Here is a 16,627-nt window from a genome sequence, read left to right as displayed (position 1 = left end):
TTTAATTGCATTCTAATTAGAATGGCAACGCTCCCAGCAACAGAACTATGTACAATATTAACCAGCATGAAAAATGTAAGCAGTTTGTCCGCATCATCTTGGCATTGTTTCCTGCGCAGGGAACTTGTAGACGATCGTTCCATATTTTGTGCACGCTGCCTCTAATTATAATAAAGCAATCAAAACGAAAATGGCTCCAAATCACTCAAGGGAAACTATAGAACGTATATGTAAAGTAGTGGCATGATTGTATCTGTTATCATTCCGAAGGTTTGTAGGGATTTAAGGGGGATTCCGGCCACACGGGGGATGCCATAAATGTCTGGAGGGGATCTGACATTTATGTGTCCTATCTTAAGCATGCCCACTCTTTCTAAGGCCAATGTCCTAGGATGCCAGGTAACCTCTTCATGTTTTTGGGAGTGTGGTCAGATGCTACATCATGCAGTTCCATACAGATAGCAGTGCTGACCACTGAGCCGTCATGCCAATCATCTCGTCACGTCTGGCAGCGCCTATCCCCTGTGTGACCAAAGGATTGGGCATGTTGAAATCCTTAGAAATCGGCCCTGTTTTTATAATCCTGGGCAACCCTTGTAATCGACTTGGTTCTACTTCAGAGACCCGTCTACTGATCCTTAGAATCAATGTTCTTCTAGACAGCGACACTCTTGGCCACCCATTAGGCAAGGCACTGCAATAAACCCCCCATTCACAATGGCCAGACCCCAACCAATCAGAATCTTATGGTATATCCTAGCGACATGCCATACAATTCTAAGATGGAATGCCCCTTTAAATCTTCACACAATACTGAGTAACTTTGCAAAAACTTTCCTTTAGATCTCATTCAGATGGCCACAATTAACATCCAAATTACAGCTGTCGATCCCTATGATGCTACTAGTTCAAGTCATTAGACCCGGGTAAGGGACCGGCATCGCGGTCGTAATATGCGCGCTAAAAATAAAGCGACGTCTTCCACAATGCGCTTCATGAGTCACCGGGCATTACAGTATCTCAGCTGTTCGAGTCTTTACTGTCAGTGTGTGTAGATGAATGTGAGATCCCCAGAGACTACGCCGCCGCCGCACACTTTTCTCTAGTCGACCTGCCCAGGTACTGAATGACGGCCTAATCTTCTGTATGACGATCACCTGAAAGAGTTGGTAGAATATGAAGAACTTCCTCTGAGATTGTCCTCACACAAAGCGTTGTAGAGGGGTAGACGGAATAAGAAACTTCAAATTTCAATCCTCGAATATATAATTTTGTATGTATTCCCTATTAATAAAGTCTCTTTTCTAGCTGACCTATTAGATTAGTTTGCTTTTTTTCCCGGGCGGATGAAGGTGGGAAGTATTTGCGTCTCGCATTATGTTCTTTGTTAGACGGAAAGATTAGAGCATATTTTTCCTTTGTTCTATTTATGTGCCATTGCGGTTTCACTTCTGGTTGGCTACTGTGGCTTCTTGACGTTTCATGACGCATTGTTGCGAATAAATCTTATGGAAAGGGTTATCAAATACCCTCCGATAGTGAGATTAAAATCACAAAACAATCACACCAGGTGTACACCACCAATTAATATAGAATAAACTATCAGGGGAAGGGGAAAGATGGGAACGAATGTTGTTGAGTTACTAATATTGCTAAAAAGTTTTTAATCAATGAAATTATTAAAAAGTCTAATGTCGGTATATGTCTTAGGAATGCAGGGGACCCCTATTTCTGCATAATTGAAGGGACAAAAATGGGCCCTAATGAACAAGTTCTGCCCAATCGTTCTATTCTGTAATCGTCCCTCTATTAGTTTGTTAGTGCTTCTTATATTTACTTTTATGGGTACCTACCTCTATCCATCTACTATACAAGCTCCTTGCATTATCACTGATGACTTATAATGTACCTAATAATCCTAAAGCAGTAGTGGGGGGCTGTACAGTAAGGCTACGTTCAGACGAGCGTCGGCAACCTCGGACGTGAAAAGTTTTTCGGGCAGAATTCCCTGCGGTTTCCAGGACGGATACGCTGTGTACATTTACGCAACCCATCCGACCGGTGTGTTCGTACCCTTATAGTAGTCCGAGCTCCATTAACTATTTATGTACAGGTATGGGTTCTGTATTCTTACCTCATCTGACTTGGCGTCCTTGCTGACCATTGCGACTTTCCTTTTAATCCAGCAATTTTAAAAGATCTGTGATTTTTGTATACAATAAAGTTGTCATTTTGGAAATTGTGCTCTTAATTCTTGTAGGTTATATATTGCATTGCTGAGCACGGCGGTTACTATTATTTCTGTCAGGGGTTTTTACAGGTAGTTTTATTTAGCTGCACATTTCTCCATATAAGACAGGGCGTCGCCTTATTGGGATCTCTATAGTTAGTCTGCAGCCATCAATAGGGGGGTATTGTTTATGCAGTAAGCGCCTGAATTTGGTGCTCTGTCCATCCATCGTTCGTTCCATCCATCCATCGATCCATCGTTCCATCCATCGTTCCATCCATCCATCGTTCCATCCATCCATCGTTCCATCCATCCATCGTTCCATCCATCCATCCATCGTTCCATCCATCCATCCATCGTTCCATCCATCCATCCATCGTTCCATCCATCCATCCATCGTTCCATCCATCCATCCATCGTTCCATCCATCCATCCATCGTTCCATCCATCCATCCATCGTTCCATCCATCCATCCATCGTTCCATCCATCCATCCATCGTTCCATCCATCCATCCATCGTTCCATCCATCGTTCCATCCATCCATCGTTCCATCCATCCATCGTTCCATCCATCCATCGTTCCATCCATCGTTCCATCCATCCATCGTTCCATCCATCCATCGTTCGTTCCATCCATCCATCGTTCGTTCCATCCATCGTTCGTTCCATCCATCCATCGTTCGTTCCATCCATCCATCGTTCGTTCCATCCATCCATCCATCGTTCGTTCCATCCATCCATCGTTCGTTCCATCCATCCATTGTTCGTTCCATCCATCCATCGTTCGTTCCATCCATCGTTCGTTCCATCCATCGTTCGTTCCATCCATCCATCGTTCCATCCATCCATAGTTCCATCCATAGTTCCATCCATCCATAGTTCCATCCATCCATAGTTCCATCCATCCATAGTTCCATCCATCCATAGTTCCATCCATCCATAGTTCCATCCATCCATAGTTCCATCCATCCATAGTTCCATCCATCCATCGTTCCATCCATCCATCGTTCCATCCATCCATAGTTCCATCCATAGTTCCATCCATCCATAGTTCCATCCATCCATAGTTCCATCCATCCATAGTTCCATCCATCCATAGTTCCATCCATCCATAGTTCCATCCATCCATAGTTCCATCCATCCATTGTTCCATCCATCCATTGTTCCATCCATCCATAGTTCCATCATTTTACTATATACACTGGCCATCTTTTTTGAGAAGACCACCCCTCCTCAAGGGTGGACATTCACTTCACAAAGCATTAAATCATACCTCCAGCCAAATATGAAAACCATTTTTAGTAACGATCTATTCAAAGCTTCTACCTCTGTTATAGACTTCTCCCGCCTTGTAATTCAGAAGCGCATGTTGTATTGATGTAGTGGCGCGGTATGAGTTGCTTCTGATTCTCACATCCTTGAGTCCATGAACGGTGACATCACTGTATGAAAGGTCCTGGAAAGGCAGTAGAGAAGCGTCTTCCTTTACAAAGTCTGCAGAACTACGGAGCAGCTTTACAGTGAAGGGAAAAACATGTATAATGCAGATTTTTCACCAAATAAAATTAGTATGTTAATTGTATACCCTGTGGCACGTATTCTGGTGTTTTCTTCTTAGGCCCTGTTCACACAGAGTTTTTTGACACGTTTTCTGCCGCGAAAACCTTGGCAAAAAGCATCAGAAATTGCCTCCCATTGTTTTCAATGGGAGATGGAGGCGTTTTTTTCCCCACGAGCAGAAAAAAAGCTTGCGGGAAAAAGAAGCGACATGCCCTATCTTGGTGTTTTCCGCCTCAAAAACCCCATTGAAATCAATGGGAGACGGAAAAAACGAATGGCCGATGCGGTTTTGAAGCGTTTTATGTCCTAAAACGTTCGTGTTTTTTTCCTTTGCCTGTTGAAGCAATAGGTAAAAAAAACACGTCAAAATGTGCGACAAAAAACACCGGTGTTGCAAAACCACTTAAAAATAAAAACGGAGCTGATCTTTCCAGGCAGGATTCTCTGCCTGCAAAAAAACTCAGTGTGAACAGGGCCTTACAGGAAGTCTACTTACACTGATATGCAGGTTGTTTTGCACCATGGCTCATGTGTTGCCAGTACAGACACTTTCGTATGACTCTCCCTCTCGCTCTCTCTCTATTACAGCCATATCATCCTAATGCTTGCTGACGACATGGCATGTAACTCCAGAAACCCAAAACCAGCAACTGTGTTCAGTCACAAAAACATGGAGCTGAATGTCTACGGAGATAACGTGGAAGTTGACTACAGGGGTTATGAGGTAAAGCTCTAACGCTATTTATACCTTACAGGGGTCTTCTGCAACGGACATTTAACACCTAACCATAGGACACCCACTGATCACTAGAACGGGGGTACTGGGAGGGGTGCTCAGCATTTAGCGGTTTCCGTCAGCCCCAGAGAGCAGCAGTTCAAGCCGGAGCATTGCCTGGGATCTAATGTGAGAGCATGTTAGGCCCCATCCACACAACCGTATTTTTTCCATCCTGTAAATACGGGTCCTTTGTCATCCGTATTCCACCCGTATTTACGGACCCATAAAAAAAGGGGCTGGAAATGTCGCATGATCTTGTGACATCTTTTTTCAAAAATTTAAATCCCTTGACGTTGCCTAGCAACGCTCCCGTAATTACGGGTGCCCAATAGACTTCTATGGGCCTGCCCGTGCTGTAATTACGGCCTGAAATAGGACACGTTCTATATTTTTCAACGACCCGGGCACCTTCCCGTATGCAAATGGGGAGGTACCAATGGCCAATAGAAGTCTGGTTGCCCATCCCCTTCCGAATAAAATTCAAACTTATTACTCTCACCCACAAAGCTCTCCACAGCGCTGCACCTCCTTACATCTCCTCCCTCATCTCTGTCTACCACCCTACTCGGGCTCTACGTTCTGCCAACGACCTTAGATTAAAATCCTCCATAATCCGAACCTCCCACTCCCGTCTCCAGGATTTCTCTCGTGCTGCACCCGTCCTCTGGAATGTGCTACCCCAGACAATCAGATTAATTCCCAATATCCACAGTTTTAAACGTGCCCTGAAAACACATCTATTTAGACAGGCCTATAACATTCCCTAATCTGACTCCTTTCCATGGCCCTCCATTTAGATTAGTCATCAGAATAAGATTCCCTCACACTCCTTCTCTTCATGTCCGTCATACACGGATACTGGCTGGTGACCGGCTCATGCAGCTTTATGTTACCACCGCATGTGTATAAAAATGGCCGGACCATTGTACAGAACAAACACTGTTACACTTTGTGTCTCCCTTATGTCCTCATAGATTGTAAGCTCTTGCGAGCAGGGTCCTCACTCCCCAGGTTTGAATTGTAAATGAACTTTGTCACTATGTAATGTCTGATATTGTTTGTTTCATGTCCCCTCTAAATTGTAAAGTGCTGCGTAATATGTTGGCGCTATATAAATAAAGATTATTATTATTATTATAAGTCTATGGGCCCGTAATTACCAGCGTTTTTACGGTCGTGTGCATGGGGCCTTAGGGAATTGCAGATTCACACAGAGCAGTTTGATGCAGCTTTTTAATCCATTTTTTTTTTTGCCATAATCGGTAGTGCACCTTGGAGGGCAAAAAAAGGCTAAATAAAATGTCCATTTTTTTGTTTTGCATATCACCCGATCAGTAAAAAGCTAAGGTCACACTTAGGGGATTTGCTGTGGAAAATGTCAGAATAAAGCCGCAGTGAAATCTGTACCAAACCGTGTGGATTTCTCTGGAAAACGAGTGTCTGAAAAAAAACCAAAAACAATATACTCGCCTCCCCTGGCTCCCCGATGACAACTTTTCCCTGGTCTCTGTACACGGAGCCTACAGTGATGCTGTGTCGTCTCAATGTCAGCACAATGTGTCATCCCTGGAGGCCGGGTGTACAGAGATCACTGGGGACCGGGAAGCGTTGACTTCTTCATATCTGATCTACTTTGATGCTTCTGAATTCTGCTGCAGATTTTCTGTCTGAAAATCAACAGCAAAGTATCTTGTTCATATCTCCACTTAGTACAGGAAGGTTTCTTTCTTCTGTCTATTGCAGCAAATCTTATTATAAACCTTATCCACGTGCGACCAGCGTGCTGAAAATCGGATTTAATGAACTTTGTTTTGCTAATCCTCATCTCCCACACAGAGAAGAAAAAGCACTTCAAACGTCAGCTATGAGAATGTAATGGGAAAACTTTTTCCTCCCACCATGTTCGCTTTATTCCCAAAATGTCAAAAGAGAAGGTGCGGACCCCCACCCATTCACTGACTCGTTCATCTAATGCCTTTCTCATCTAAATGTAATTGCATGTGCAGTGATTCAGAGAAAGTTTGGGATGACACAACCACCCATGACTCACTCAGTCTTACTCTGTGCCTGCACAACCTGTACATGGTGGACGCCAATCGTGAGCTTTGCCATGAGTCTTAGAGATCCTGTATTGGTGTGGCGGAAAATCTAGTTATTCGGATCTCCCAGTTTTACAGACTCCCTACTGGCATTGTGCCCACAGTTGCTGCTTTTCGGCACGTGGGTCCACAGACCTGTAGTAAATTCTGCCGTTATGAAGAAACAAGTCCATTAGATGGCCAGATCCATTAGTCTAGGGACCGGCCGTAGCGAAAACTCAACACATGTAACTCAACATCTCGATCTTCTGCCAGGCTCCCCGAAGTCGGCGCTCTTTGGCAAATGAACAATGCAAGGAGGATTTCCATGTTGCCCGGAGGCTTGTGGTAACCTGGCACTTCTCCGGGCCACTTCTCTTCTCATGGTGTCCGTGTAACGCAGCCTGGTGCTCCGGGTCTTTGACCAGTTATTTGGACTTTTAGTAGAAGTAGTTGGTGCCCACATATTCCATATAATGAAACCTTTTCAGCATCGCGTGCATTTTCCTGTGGGCAGGCATCAAATTTTTAGGCATGAGGATCTGCATCGCTGATTGGTACGTTATACTTTAGAGTGAAATATGTCAGACCTATGACAATAATGTTGGAGATGATGAAGAGACCAGAACGGAGCTGCTGGCCTAAAAAGTTCCTATTTTGTGTTTTTAGGTGACTGTAGAAAATTTTCTCCGAGTCTTAACTGGCAGATTACCGCCAAGCACACCTCGGCTGAAGCGCCTTCTCTCTGACGACCGCAGTAATATTCTCATCTACATGACTGGTAATATAGTTACCTGCTGCACTGGTTTTGTGGTATTGCATATACATTATAATGGCGCTATAAACGCCAGATGCAAACGATCAATAGGAAAGCTCCTCTGAATATATCGTATTGAGCTATAACACATAGAAGTGTCTTCAACCAGTTTATTGAGAGCCTAGTGTGACACTTAGCTTCTTGGGAGCCTAGTGTGCCACTTAGCTTCTTGGGAGCCTAGTGTGCCACTTAGCTTCTTGGGAGCCTAGTGTGCCACTTAGCTTCTTGGGAGCCTAGTGTGCCACTTAGCTTCTTGGGAGCCTAGTGTGACACTTAGCTTCTTGGGAGCCTAGTGTGACACTTAGCTTCTTGGGAGCCTAGTGTGACACTTAGCTTCTTGGGAGCCTAGTGTGCCACTTAGCTTCTTGGGAGCCTAGTGTGCCACTTAGCTTCTTGGGAGCCTAGTGTGGCACTTAGCTTCTTGGGAGCCTAGTGTGGCACTTAGCTTCTTGGGAGCCTAGTGTGGCACTTAGCTTCTTGGGAGCCTAGTGTGGCACTTAGCTTCTTGGGAGCCTAGTGTGGCACTTAGCTTCTTGGGAGCCTAGTGTGGCACTTAGCTTCTTGGGAGCCTAGTGTGGCACTTAGCTTCTTAATGTCTTGCGGATTAAGATAGGATTGTACTTATTGCCACCGTTTATGTCAAAGCATTTATATAACGAGCGTGGAATCGTGGTCAGAACAATATCACTGGCCGGACTATATTATAAACTATAATATAAATAGTTATTGAGGTATACCCTTGCTCACACATTAGGGAGGGTCCTTACTGGGACACCCACTAATTCCCAAAATGAAGGGGCTGCAGCTCTTATAAAGCAGAACAACCCTTTTGGCATTTTCTCTTAGCAGAGCTCCATTCCCAACCCAGCGCAACGCAGAGAAAGCAGCTCAGTCCCACCTGTTCACTTGCATGGGGCAGCGCTGCCATTCTCTGTACAGCTCCTGGTCAGATGCGGTGCCGTACAGAGAGAATGCTATGGGGGATGCTGGGTCGTCTAGGACTGCAGCCCCTTTGTTTTGTGGTAGGGTGGGGGTCCCAGGAGTCCCCTTCTGAAACTGATCAGTACTTTTCGGCATATCCCATAACCCCTTTAATGTGGTTTGACATTGTGCAATCCTATTCTTCTTGTGTCGCTCTTACATCAGGATTTGTTTGCCTTTCTTAGGACACGGAGGAAATGGTTTCCTGAAATTCCAAGATTCTGAAGAAATTACCAATGTTGAGCTCGCAGATGCTTTTGAACAAATGTGGCAGAAAAGAAGGTAAAGAAAAAACGTGAGAGAAATTATAAGTGAAAACGTAGAAAATAACCTGACCGCCGCTCCCGCGCTCCCCCCTCCTCTCAGAACGCAGCAGCTGAAGTGTCGTTTTATTAAAACATAATCTCTTTTCCAATAACTTTTATTACAAGTTTAATTTTGCACACAAATCCCAACAAGATATGTGACGGGATGGATCTGGAGTGCACGTAGGGTAAGATATTTAGATGCCGTTGTCGGCTTAGTGTCTGGAATTCAATAATAAAATATGCTTGAAAGGGAATACAAAAAAAAAAGTCATTTCTTTAAGGCCGCCAAGCAATAAAAAGAAGCCTAAAGAGCTACTACAGGACCTGCCCGATCCCGCTCACTCCCGCTCACTGTGTATATATAATATATAGCATATTATTCTCCTAGCTGCTAGGGGGCTTTAACGTTGTGTTCATCCTGAGCCTCCTGGTTTATGAATATAATGCTAGAACCGCTGTGACACTTCCAGAGACACAACCGTGGATTGTATATCATATAGGTAACGAATCCCTGACTCCAATGAAGCAGCGGTCATGGACCGTACCATGTGATCCGGACACGTGACACCTGCTGAGACTCCGCCAGGAGGTTCTTTCTTTTCGGCCCCCCAATTTGACACTTTGGGGGGTGGTTTTAATTGTATCCACCAGTGTGACTCTCTTAGGGTATCGTACCGATGTCGTTACTTGAATAGCTCTGTCATATTGGCAGGTTGTCTTTTTAAATATTGTTTTAATTCAATATCTTCACACAAACGTCCAGTTTTTATAATAAAAAGTAAGAAATCTAAACTATCCAACGCCGGACGTATATATTAACGACATTTCCACGGACGCGCTGCTCAGCGCTATTGTTCTATGTGGTCATATCATTGACAGATGCTATTTCTGTACCTTCTCCTTAATATCTGCTTTACCATCCTTGGGAGAATAATTGAAAGCTGAGGTTGTCATAGAAACAATAAGTGATTTTGCGAACATGTTCGGAGTAGAATTATATTGTCGTCGTTTATTTAAAGTCACATTTTTCATAAAATTGGTAGCAATGCCCTAATAAATATTGGTCCTAAGGTGCCCATACACGTCAGATTGCTGTCGGCTGACGGCTATTGATCCTGACTCCACCATTGACATGCACGCTGGGTTCGCAGGGCAATGCAGATTTATTTTAAAGGGGGGAGGAATAAGCGTGGCCAGACGTTACTGGCACTGGCTTATCTCCCATGTGAACTAAGGACGGAGAGGGTTGAAATCTAACATACCCGATTCTTCTTACCCCCGACATCTGCCGCCGGGGGAGAGTCAGGAGACTCCCGTACACATTAGATCGGCGGGCACGGCCAACTTTCATCTGTGTATGGGCACCTTTTAAGGTTTGTGGTCTCTGCCCCTTTTTAGCTCCATTTGCTTTATATTAAGGTACAGGCATCAGACTTTGTATTCAGGATGTTGAGCATTGTTCTGTATTATATTTGAAGACTATGACAATTGTAGCAAACCCGCAGCTGTGAGCAGGACTATTTGTGTTTTGATTTTCAGCCTCGGGGGGGTAAACAAAAATTATTCCATTCACTGACAGCAGGCAGAGATCATGAAAACGGAGAGAAATAAAAATACAAAGTTTATTAGAAAATAATCCCTGATCCCTGTGTTTATTTTCAGGTATAATGAATTGCTGTTTATAATCGATACGTGTCAAGGAGCCTCAATGTATGAGAGGTTTTATTCTCCGAACATCATGGCTCTAGCAAGCAGTCAAGTTGGAGAAGACTCTCTGTCTGTGAGTACATCCCTCTCTCCTGCGCGCTCATATATGGAGGCTTTGCGGATGCTATATTGGTGCTCACTCAGCTTTCCCAGACTCCTGAATGGCAAATATGCCTAGTTATGCAGCAGTAATTCTTTCCTGTTCCATAAATTAGTCATTTAGGGGTTTGGGAAACCTGTATGATAGTTGTTCTGGAGCCCATAATGGAGGCCGTACTGGTTGTTACTCAGAGTTTCCAAAAACGGATAAAAAACAAAGGCTAAATAGAATTCAAATTACATGGCGATTTTTGTATTTAAATGGGAAGTGTTCTTTAAATGGGTTGTCTGGTGACGGAAAATTGTTGACCTATCCGCAGGAAAGGCCATCCATATCTGATTGTTTGGGGTCCGACTCTTGCCACGCCCGCCTATCACCTATTTGAAGGGGCCACGGTGCTCTAGCGAGCGCTGTTTCCACTTATCGCTTACAATGCTCCATACTGTACACATTGGTAACGGCAGAGCACGTGCAGTGTGGCGCAGTGTGGCACGGTGAAGGGGAAGCCGCGCTCGCTGGAACGCCGCGGTGCCGAGAGTTGGACCCCAACCATTCTTATGTTGATGACCTATCCGGCGGTTAGGCCATCAATTTTCTGCCACCAGACAAACCCTTTAGCAAGGAAATCCATCTATTCTTTACCTTCGTTCACACTGCCCAATTATCGTTATGATTAAATAAGCGATTGCGATGATAATTGTACAGTTACGGGCAATATTTTTGCCTTTTTATTTTGCAAAATTCACGCCGGATAAAGCGATACTAGGTGAGGTGTTAATATAACTGATGGCCTCATGCGGTATTACAGCTGCGTTTTGTACAGAGTCGTAATAGGTTTCCTTGTGTAGTGCATGGGGCCATTATTGTACTTCCGTATGCATAAGATTTCATACGAAGATTTTTTTTTATTTTTTTTTTCTGTGGGATTCCTAATTAACCTCATGAAAAAAAAATTGCCACGCTCCATCGGATGCCGTATGTACGGAGGTAGGAGGGAGCATTACTTCTAAGAGAAAATCTCTCTGTACATATGGCACCTGTCTGTGCGGCAGCGCCAGGAGGTGGTGAACCTCTGTGCGTTCAATAGCAGGTGAGGACAAGTGCATGGGTTCTGGTTCCCGGAAGAGATGGTCAGAGACAGTCATTGATATATTTTTGCTTATAATCTGCACTTTAACCTGGTAGTGGTTTTTGTTTTTCCATTATTTTTTTGTGATTCCTAAAATAACTGGAGCTTTTTCTCTCCAGCACCAACCAGATATGGCCATCGGAGTTCACCTCATGGACAGATACACGTTCTATGTCTTGGAATTTTTGGAGGAAATCCATCCTGCCAGCCAGAACAACATGAATGATCTGGTAAGATCTGCTCTTCTGTATAATATACCAGTGATTTTTGGACTCATTGATGGATATTTCCTGCAGTATTTCCTAATGATTGGACTTCTAGAAAATGGTGTCCTAGAGTAAAGTGAGTGATCGGGTACAAGTATGTCTCGATGTCATGTGGGTTGTTAAAAAATAATTGTATTCGGCACACATTCGGAGTATTCAGCGTAGTTTTATTTCAATTCTTTTATTTTTTTTATTTTTTCCAAAAAATTGTCTTTTTTTTTTCTTTCAATATATGTCAGTGGCTACATGTGCAACGTTACGGCCGTGAGACCTTCGTCGGGCACTGAGCCGTACTGGGGACTGTTTTTTTTAGATAATTGTCGCTGCTTAGATAGATTATGGCGGCTCACCGCTCTCTAGAGCACCATAGAGAGCGGTGAGCCCCCATAATCTATCTAAGCAGCGCCAATTATCTCTAAACCAGTCCCCAGTACGGCTCAGTGCCCGAAGAAAGGTCTCACGACTGAAACGTTGCACATGTAACCACTAGCATATATTGAAAGAAAAAGAGAAAATTTGAAATAAAACTACGCTGAATACTCAGAATGTGTGCCGAATACAATTCTTTTTGATCTAGAACTGGGTTGGGACCCTATTTCGAGCACCTGAGAATACTAGTGCTGTCTGAACAAAACCACATGTCATGTGGCTAGTGGCGGAACACAGTCTGGTGGGTATAGTCTGCGCTCAAATTTTCTAGGACAGAAACTGATGATGACTGTAGTAATGGTGACGCGAGAAGAGGGTCAGGAGCGCTCCTCTACAATGGAGAATGTATGGGAAATGACGCATTAGGTCGAGACACTAGTGGACTTCTATCTGAGACCCTCGAAACTCGCTGCATGTATCTTTACCATTGCCTAGTCTATCAATTAAGGTCATTTTTTCTTGATGTTTGCAAAAGTAGTCGTCTCTTCTATCTAACGTCACTTATCACCATTATAGAGGAGCGTTCTTGACTATTTTCTTGCCTCATCCATACTATACATTACTATATGTAATGGTCACACAATACTGAGGGTATGGGCACCCCGACTTGACAATTCATTATTAACCCATCATGCCCACATGCCTCTATGTAGCCTTACCCGGACAATCACAAGGAATAAAAGCTTTACATTGAGGTTTTGTTCTCTAGTGTGTCGTTGCCCCCCCCCTCCCCCCCCCCACTCTCCCAAATGTCCCTGCTGACTTAAAAGTGTTAACAGATAATGAGCTAATACTTCGGCTCGTGCCGCCTCTGCCGATCTATGGAGGCCGCTTCTACGCTCGCTCTTGGCTCATGCAGATTTCTTAGCTCGCAGCCCACACAAACAGGTTTTATGTTATCTCGCAGATCTATTTTATGATGAAATCCCAATGTGAGAATTTCATGACGTATCGCCACAGTCGCATTCTCTCTCCTCTTTCCCTGACCTATTTCTACATGAAAACTGTTTTATTATTTGTGATTTGTTCTGTAGGATGTGTTTTTTATTGCGGGTTAATAGTTTTGGGGAAACACAAGATTCTTCTACACTTGGTCTTATGCGATTATCAAATATGGCTGCAGAAGCTAAAATCAGGATATGGGGAACTTTCTATTACACACCCCTTTTTGCTGTGTAGTACCCCTTTAAGCCATCAGTCAACGGGTGTTTTGGATCTCAACGGTGAAATAGAACCAGTGACGTCGACAAGACAGCAGATTAAAGTCCATATCCCAGGATTCATTGTGACGGTCTGTTTAAAAGGGCTTTTCAACTCGCATGATCAATACATGTCAGTAGGGGGCAGTAGTTGATTTTTATGTTGTCAATATATTTGGCTTCGACCAGTTGATGCATTTTGTGAGCCAGAAATGTGCTCAGAAATTTAATTTTCCTTCCTTCACTTATCTGAGGAGGTCATAGCTACAACAATTAGCACACATGAAACAGAGTGGCTGCTTTGCCTGCATGAGGCCCCTAATTGTGATAAAAATAGTCTTTTTTTTTTTTTTTTAAAAGCCCGAGCCGTGCTTTCTATCACCCAAGTGCATAAAAAGTGCACAAAGAATGTGGTCTATCGCAGCCCTTCTCTTAAAAGAGAGAGGCCCCGCATGACCATTCCCTGACCCTCCAAACCATAGGCCAAGAGGATCAAGGATCGATGATCCCCCCCCCTCGCCGAAGCTTAGGGAGACCCAAACACACTCCTAGGCTTCTTCCTGGGCTGCCACCCCAGTGTCCATCTAGGAGCCTGCATCCAAATTGCACCTCCCCTCCGAAGAAGGGAGGCCGGGCCTCCGGGGAAAACGGAACCAGATGGCCACACATTTTCCCCCTAGACCTCAGGAGGGTCCCAAAAGGGCACCTCATCCCGAAATCCTTGTGACAAAATGTGACAAACACACAGTGAAAAACAAAAGTAAATAAGTGGATGTGCGCTGTGATACAGCCTAGACATCCGCCAGGTATAAAAATTCCTCATCTCCCAGCCAGAAGGCCGGGAGAATAAAGGTGTGTGCTCAGTAGTGTGAAAGAAGAGTGCGTGCAAATGTGCCTTCACTCAGTGGGATCCCACCCCCAGTGAGTTAGGGCACCCCAGGGTCACCAACCTTGGGGCACATAGCAACTCGGGCTTCCAAACTACCTGACCTCGATCCGGCGGTCGCCTGGTCACCTACAAATGGTACGTTTAAACCAAATGCGTACACCAGAGCGATGACAGTTGTGGTTCCCTGCCCTCATCTCAGCGTTCTGTCATCCCTCTACCATGGGCCATCAACCACCGGCAGGGATAATTACTAACCTCAGCTTGAGCAGGTACTACACTTGATCTTAGCCAAAAGGCAGAGAAGCGATAAAAATAGTGTCATAAGTGATTCCAGTAATGGGTGGAGCTGTGACAATGGCTTTGTTTTTTATATAAAGGAGCCCTTGGAAGGTACTGGTTCTCCTTGTGGTGAACCAGCTGGTGTAGGGAGTCTTACAGCAATGTTCCATGGGAGAATTATGTAAATTAGCTCTTCAGAATGAAGAAAACTGTCTCTCAAGTGCCACCTATAGGAAGTTACCTTGTAAGTCCATGCTCAACCAATTAAAAGGCTGCAAACTTGATTAGGGATCTCAGCCGTACCAGAGACTGCACTGTTTCAGAGTTTTTACTCCTCGTCAGTACAAAGTAGGGTTCTGGATGGCTGGTTGAACTTAGGGCTGTCACACAGACTCGTGTATTTCAATGGGGCTGTTGACACGACCGTTATGTCAACGGAGCGTGTGAAGGGTCGGTGAAAAAATGGAACATGTCTTATTTTACTGCGTGTCACGCATCCCCCCCATAGACTCTAGTCTATGGGGGATCCGTGACAACGCGTCTCGCACGAGTGCACCTCGGACGTGAAACACATCCGTTTTTCACATCCGAGGTTAGCGACGCTGATCTGAATGTAGCCTAATACACCGCTCTTGTAAGATACTGATTCTACTTGAGAATTATTGTTACTGTAGATGGAAATAGTATGTGTTCTCTTAAAGTGCTCCAATGAAGACAGTCCCAGGGGGTAGCTATTCGGTGGACTTGTGTTGCCGGCACACGGGCTGGAGCCTGATGGGGCGCAATAGGTCCCTCTGTCCCATAAGAGCAGACCAGTGCTTTAAATGATATAATAGTTGGGGGACCATGTTACAGAATTTTTATTGGGGTGCACAAATGTATGGCACCCATTCAGTAACACATCTTATACATGATATCTTTGCAGGGGCTGGGGGGGGGGGGCTTCCTGAACAGCGGACCCCTCTGCTGATTGGACAATCCATTTACCTTTATCATTGGATCGCTATCATAACTGCAGATATTATGGAATTGCTGTATACGATTACCTACTATGTTGGTTTTGGTTCACAAACGTTGGACCTTCCCTTTAGTACACGCAGCCTCCTGAATAACCCGACGTGAGCGGAGTCCTAGCTTTCGTTTTTACACCGTGTCCAAAATACGTCCTGATGGTTTTGTTTGCCTATTCGCTAGGAACCTTTAATCCTTTAGATGGAGGCGGCAGCGTCCGTGGTCTTGTGATTACTTATTCTTCTGCTTCAACAGACATTGGATTTACCTCCTGAAACAGAAGGAGACCTAGAGGGGATAAAAGCGGGCCGTGCGCCTCAGTACTGCACATGAGAGAGAATTGATAAACTGGTTTTAGCTGTCAGGCTTTGAACATGGCGGGAAGGAAGAGGCTTCTGCGCAGGGATCCTCCGCGCGGGGCGAGACGTCCAGCCGGGCACCGGCCTATAAAATTAGATTTCAAACGTTTGAGCCGCTATTTATCTTCAAAGCAGACTCCCGCCTTACAGCTCACACAACCGAACAAGCTATATGTCAGGCGCAAAAGTGCATTTATATGTTTAAGTATTTACGACCCCCGTGAGGTGCCTGAAATCCCGACAATGCGCTGGTTTTATTCTGGTAAATTTACAGCTTTATTTCATCTGGGAATTTGGGCCGGCTATCGAGAGTAATGTGACAAGTTATCCCGGGCTCACGGCCATGAACGTGTCTTCTATGATTTAATGGAAGGTTAGAGGATATAGCGGAAAATATACCAGCGATCACACTTTAAATGCTGCTAAGCCAATGTGACTCCCTCCTCCCCCCACCTATTATGAGTTAATGTTTTACGACTATGAAAGCGGCTGATCATAAATACGATT

The 16,627-nt window shown here is 44.5% G+C and overlaps 1 protein-coding gene and 1 pseudogene across 1 annotated transcript in view; one reads left to right on the top strand and one right to left on the bottom strand.

Moving 5' to 3' along the window:
* PIGK (phosphatidylinositol glycan anchor biosynthesis class K) overlaps nucleotides 1-16,627 on the top strand; it is an 84,640-nt gene that overhangs the window by 10,964 nt on the left and 57,049 nt on the right. Inside the window, exons 4-8 of the mRNA XM_075832865.1 lie at nucleotides 4,379-4,514; nucleotides 7,316-7,427; nucleotides 8,630-8,726; nucleotides 10,415-10,532; nucleotides 11,808-11,918. Coding sequence (XP_075688980.1) covers nucleotides 4,379-4,514; nucleotides 7,316-7,427; nucleotides 8,630-8,726; nucleotides 10,415-10,532; nucleotides 11,808-11,918 — 574 coding nt within the window. The remainder of the gene's footprint in view (nucleotides 1-4,378; nucleotides 4,515-7,315; nucleotides 7,428-8,629; nucleotides 8,727-10,414; nucleotides 10,533-11,807; nucleotides 11,919-16,627) is intronic.
* Nucleotides 14,710-14,779, bottom strand: LOC142658221 (U2 spliceosomal RNA; annotated as a pseudogene).

The sequence above is a fragment of the Rhinoderma darwinii genome, chromosome 7, assembly GCF_050947455.1.
Source record: "Rhinoderma darwinii isolate aRhiDar2 chromosome 7, aRhiDar2.hap1, whole genome shotgun sequence".
Classification (NCBI taxonomy): Eukaryota; Metazoa; Chordata; class Amphibia; order Anura; family Rhinodermatidae; genus Rhinoderma; species Rhinoderma darwinii.
Note: the sequence above shows the minus strand (reverse complement) of the source record. Positions and strands in the feature narration are given on the sequence as shown.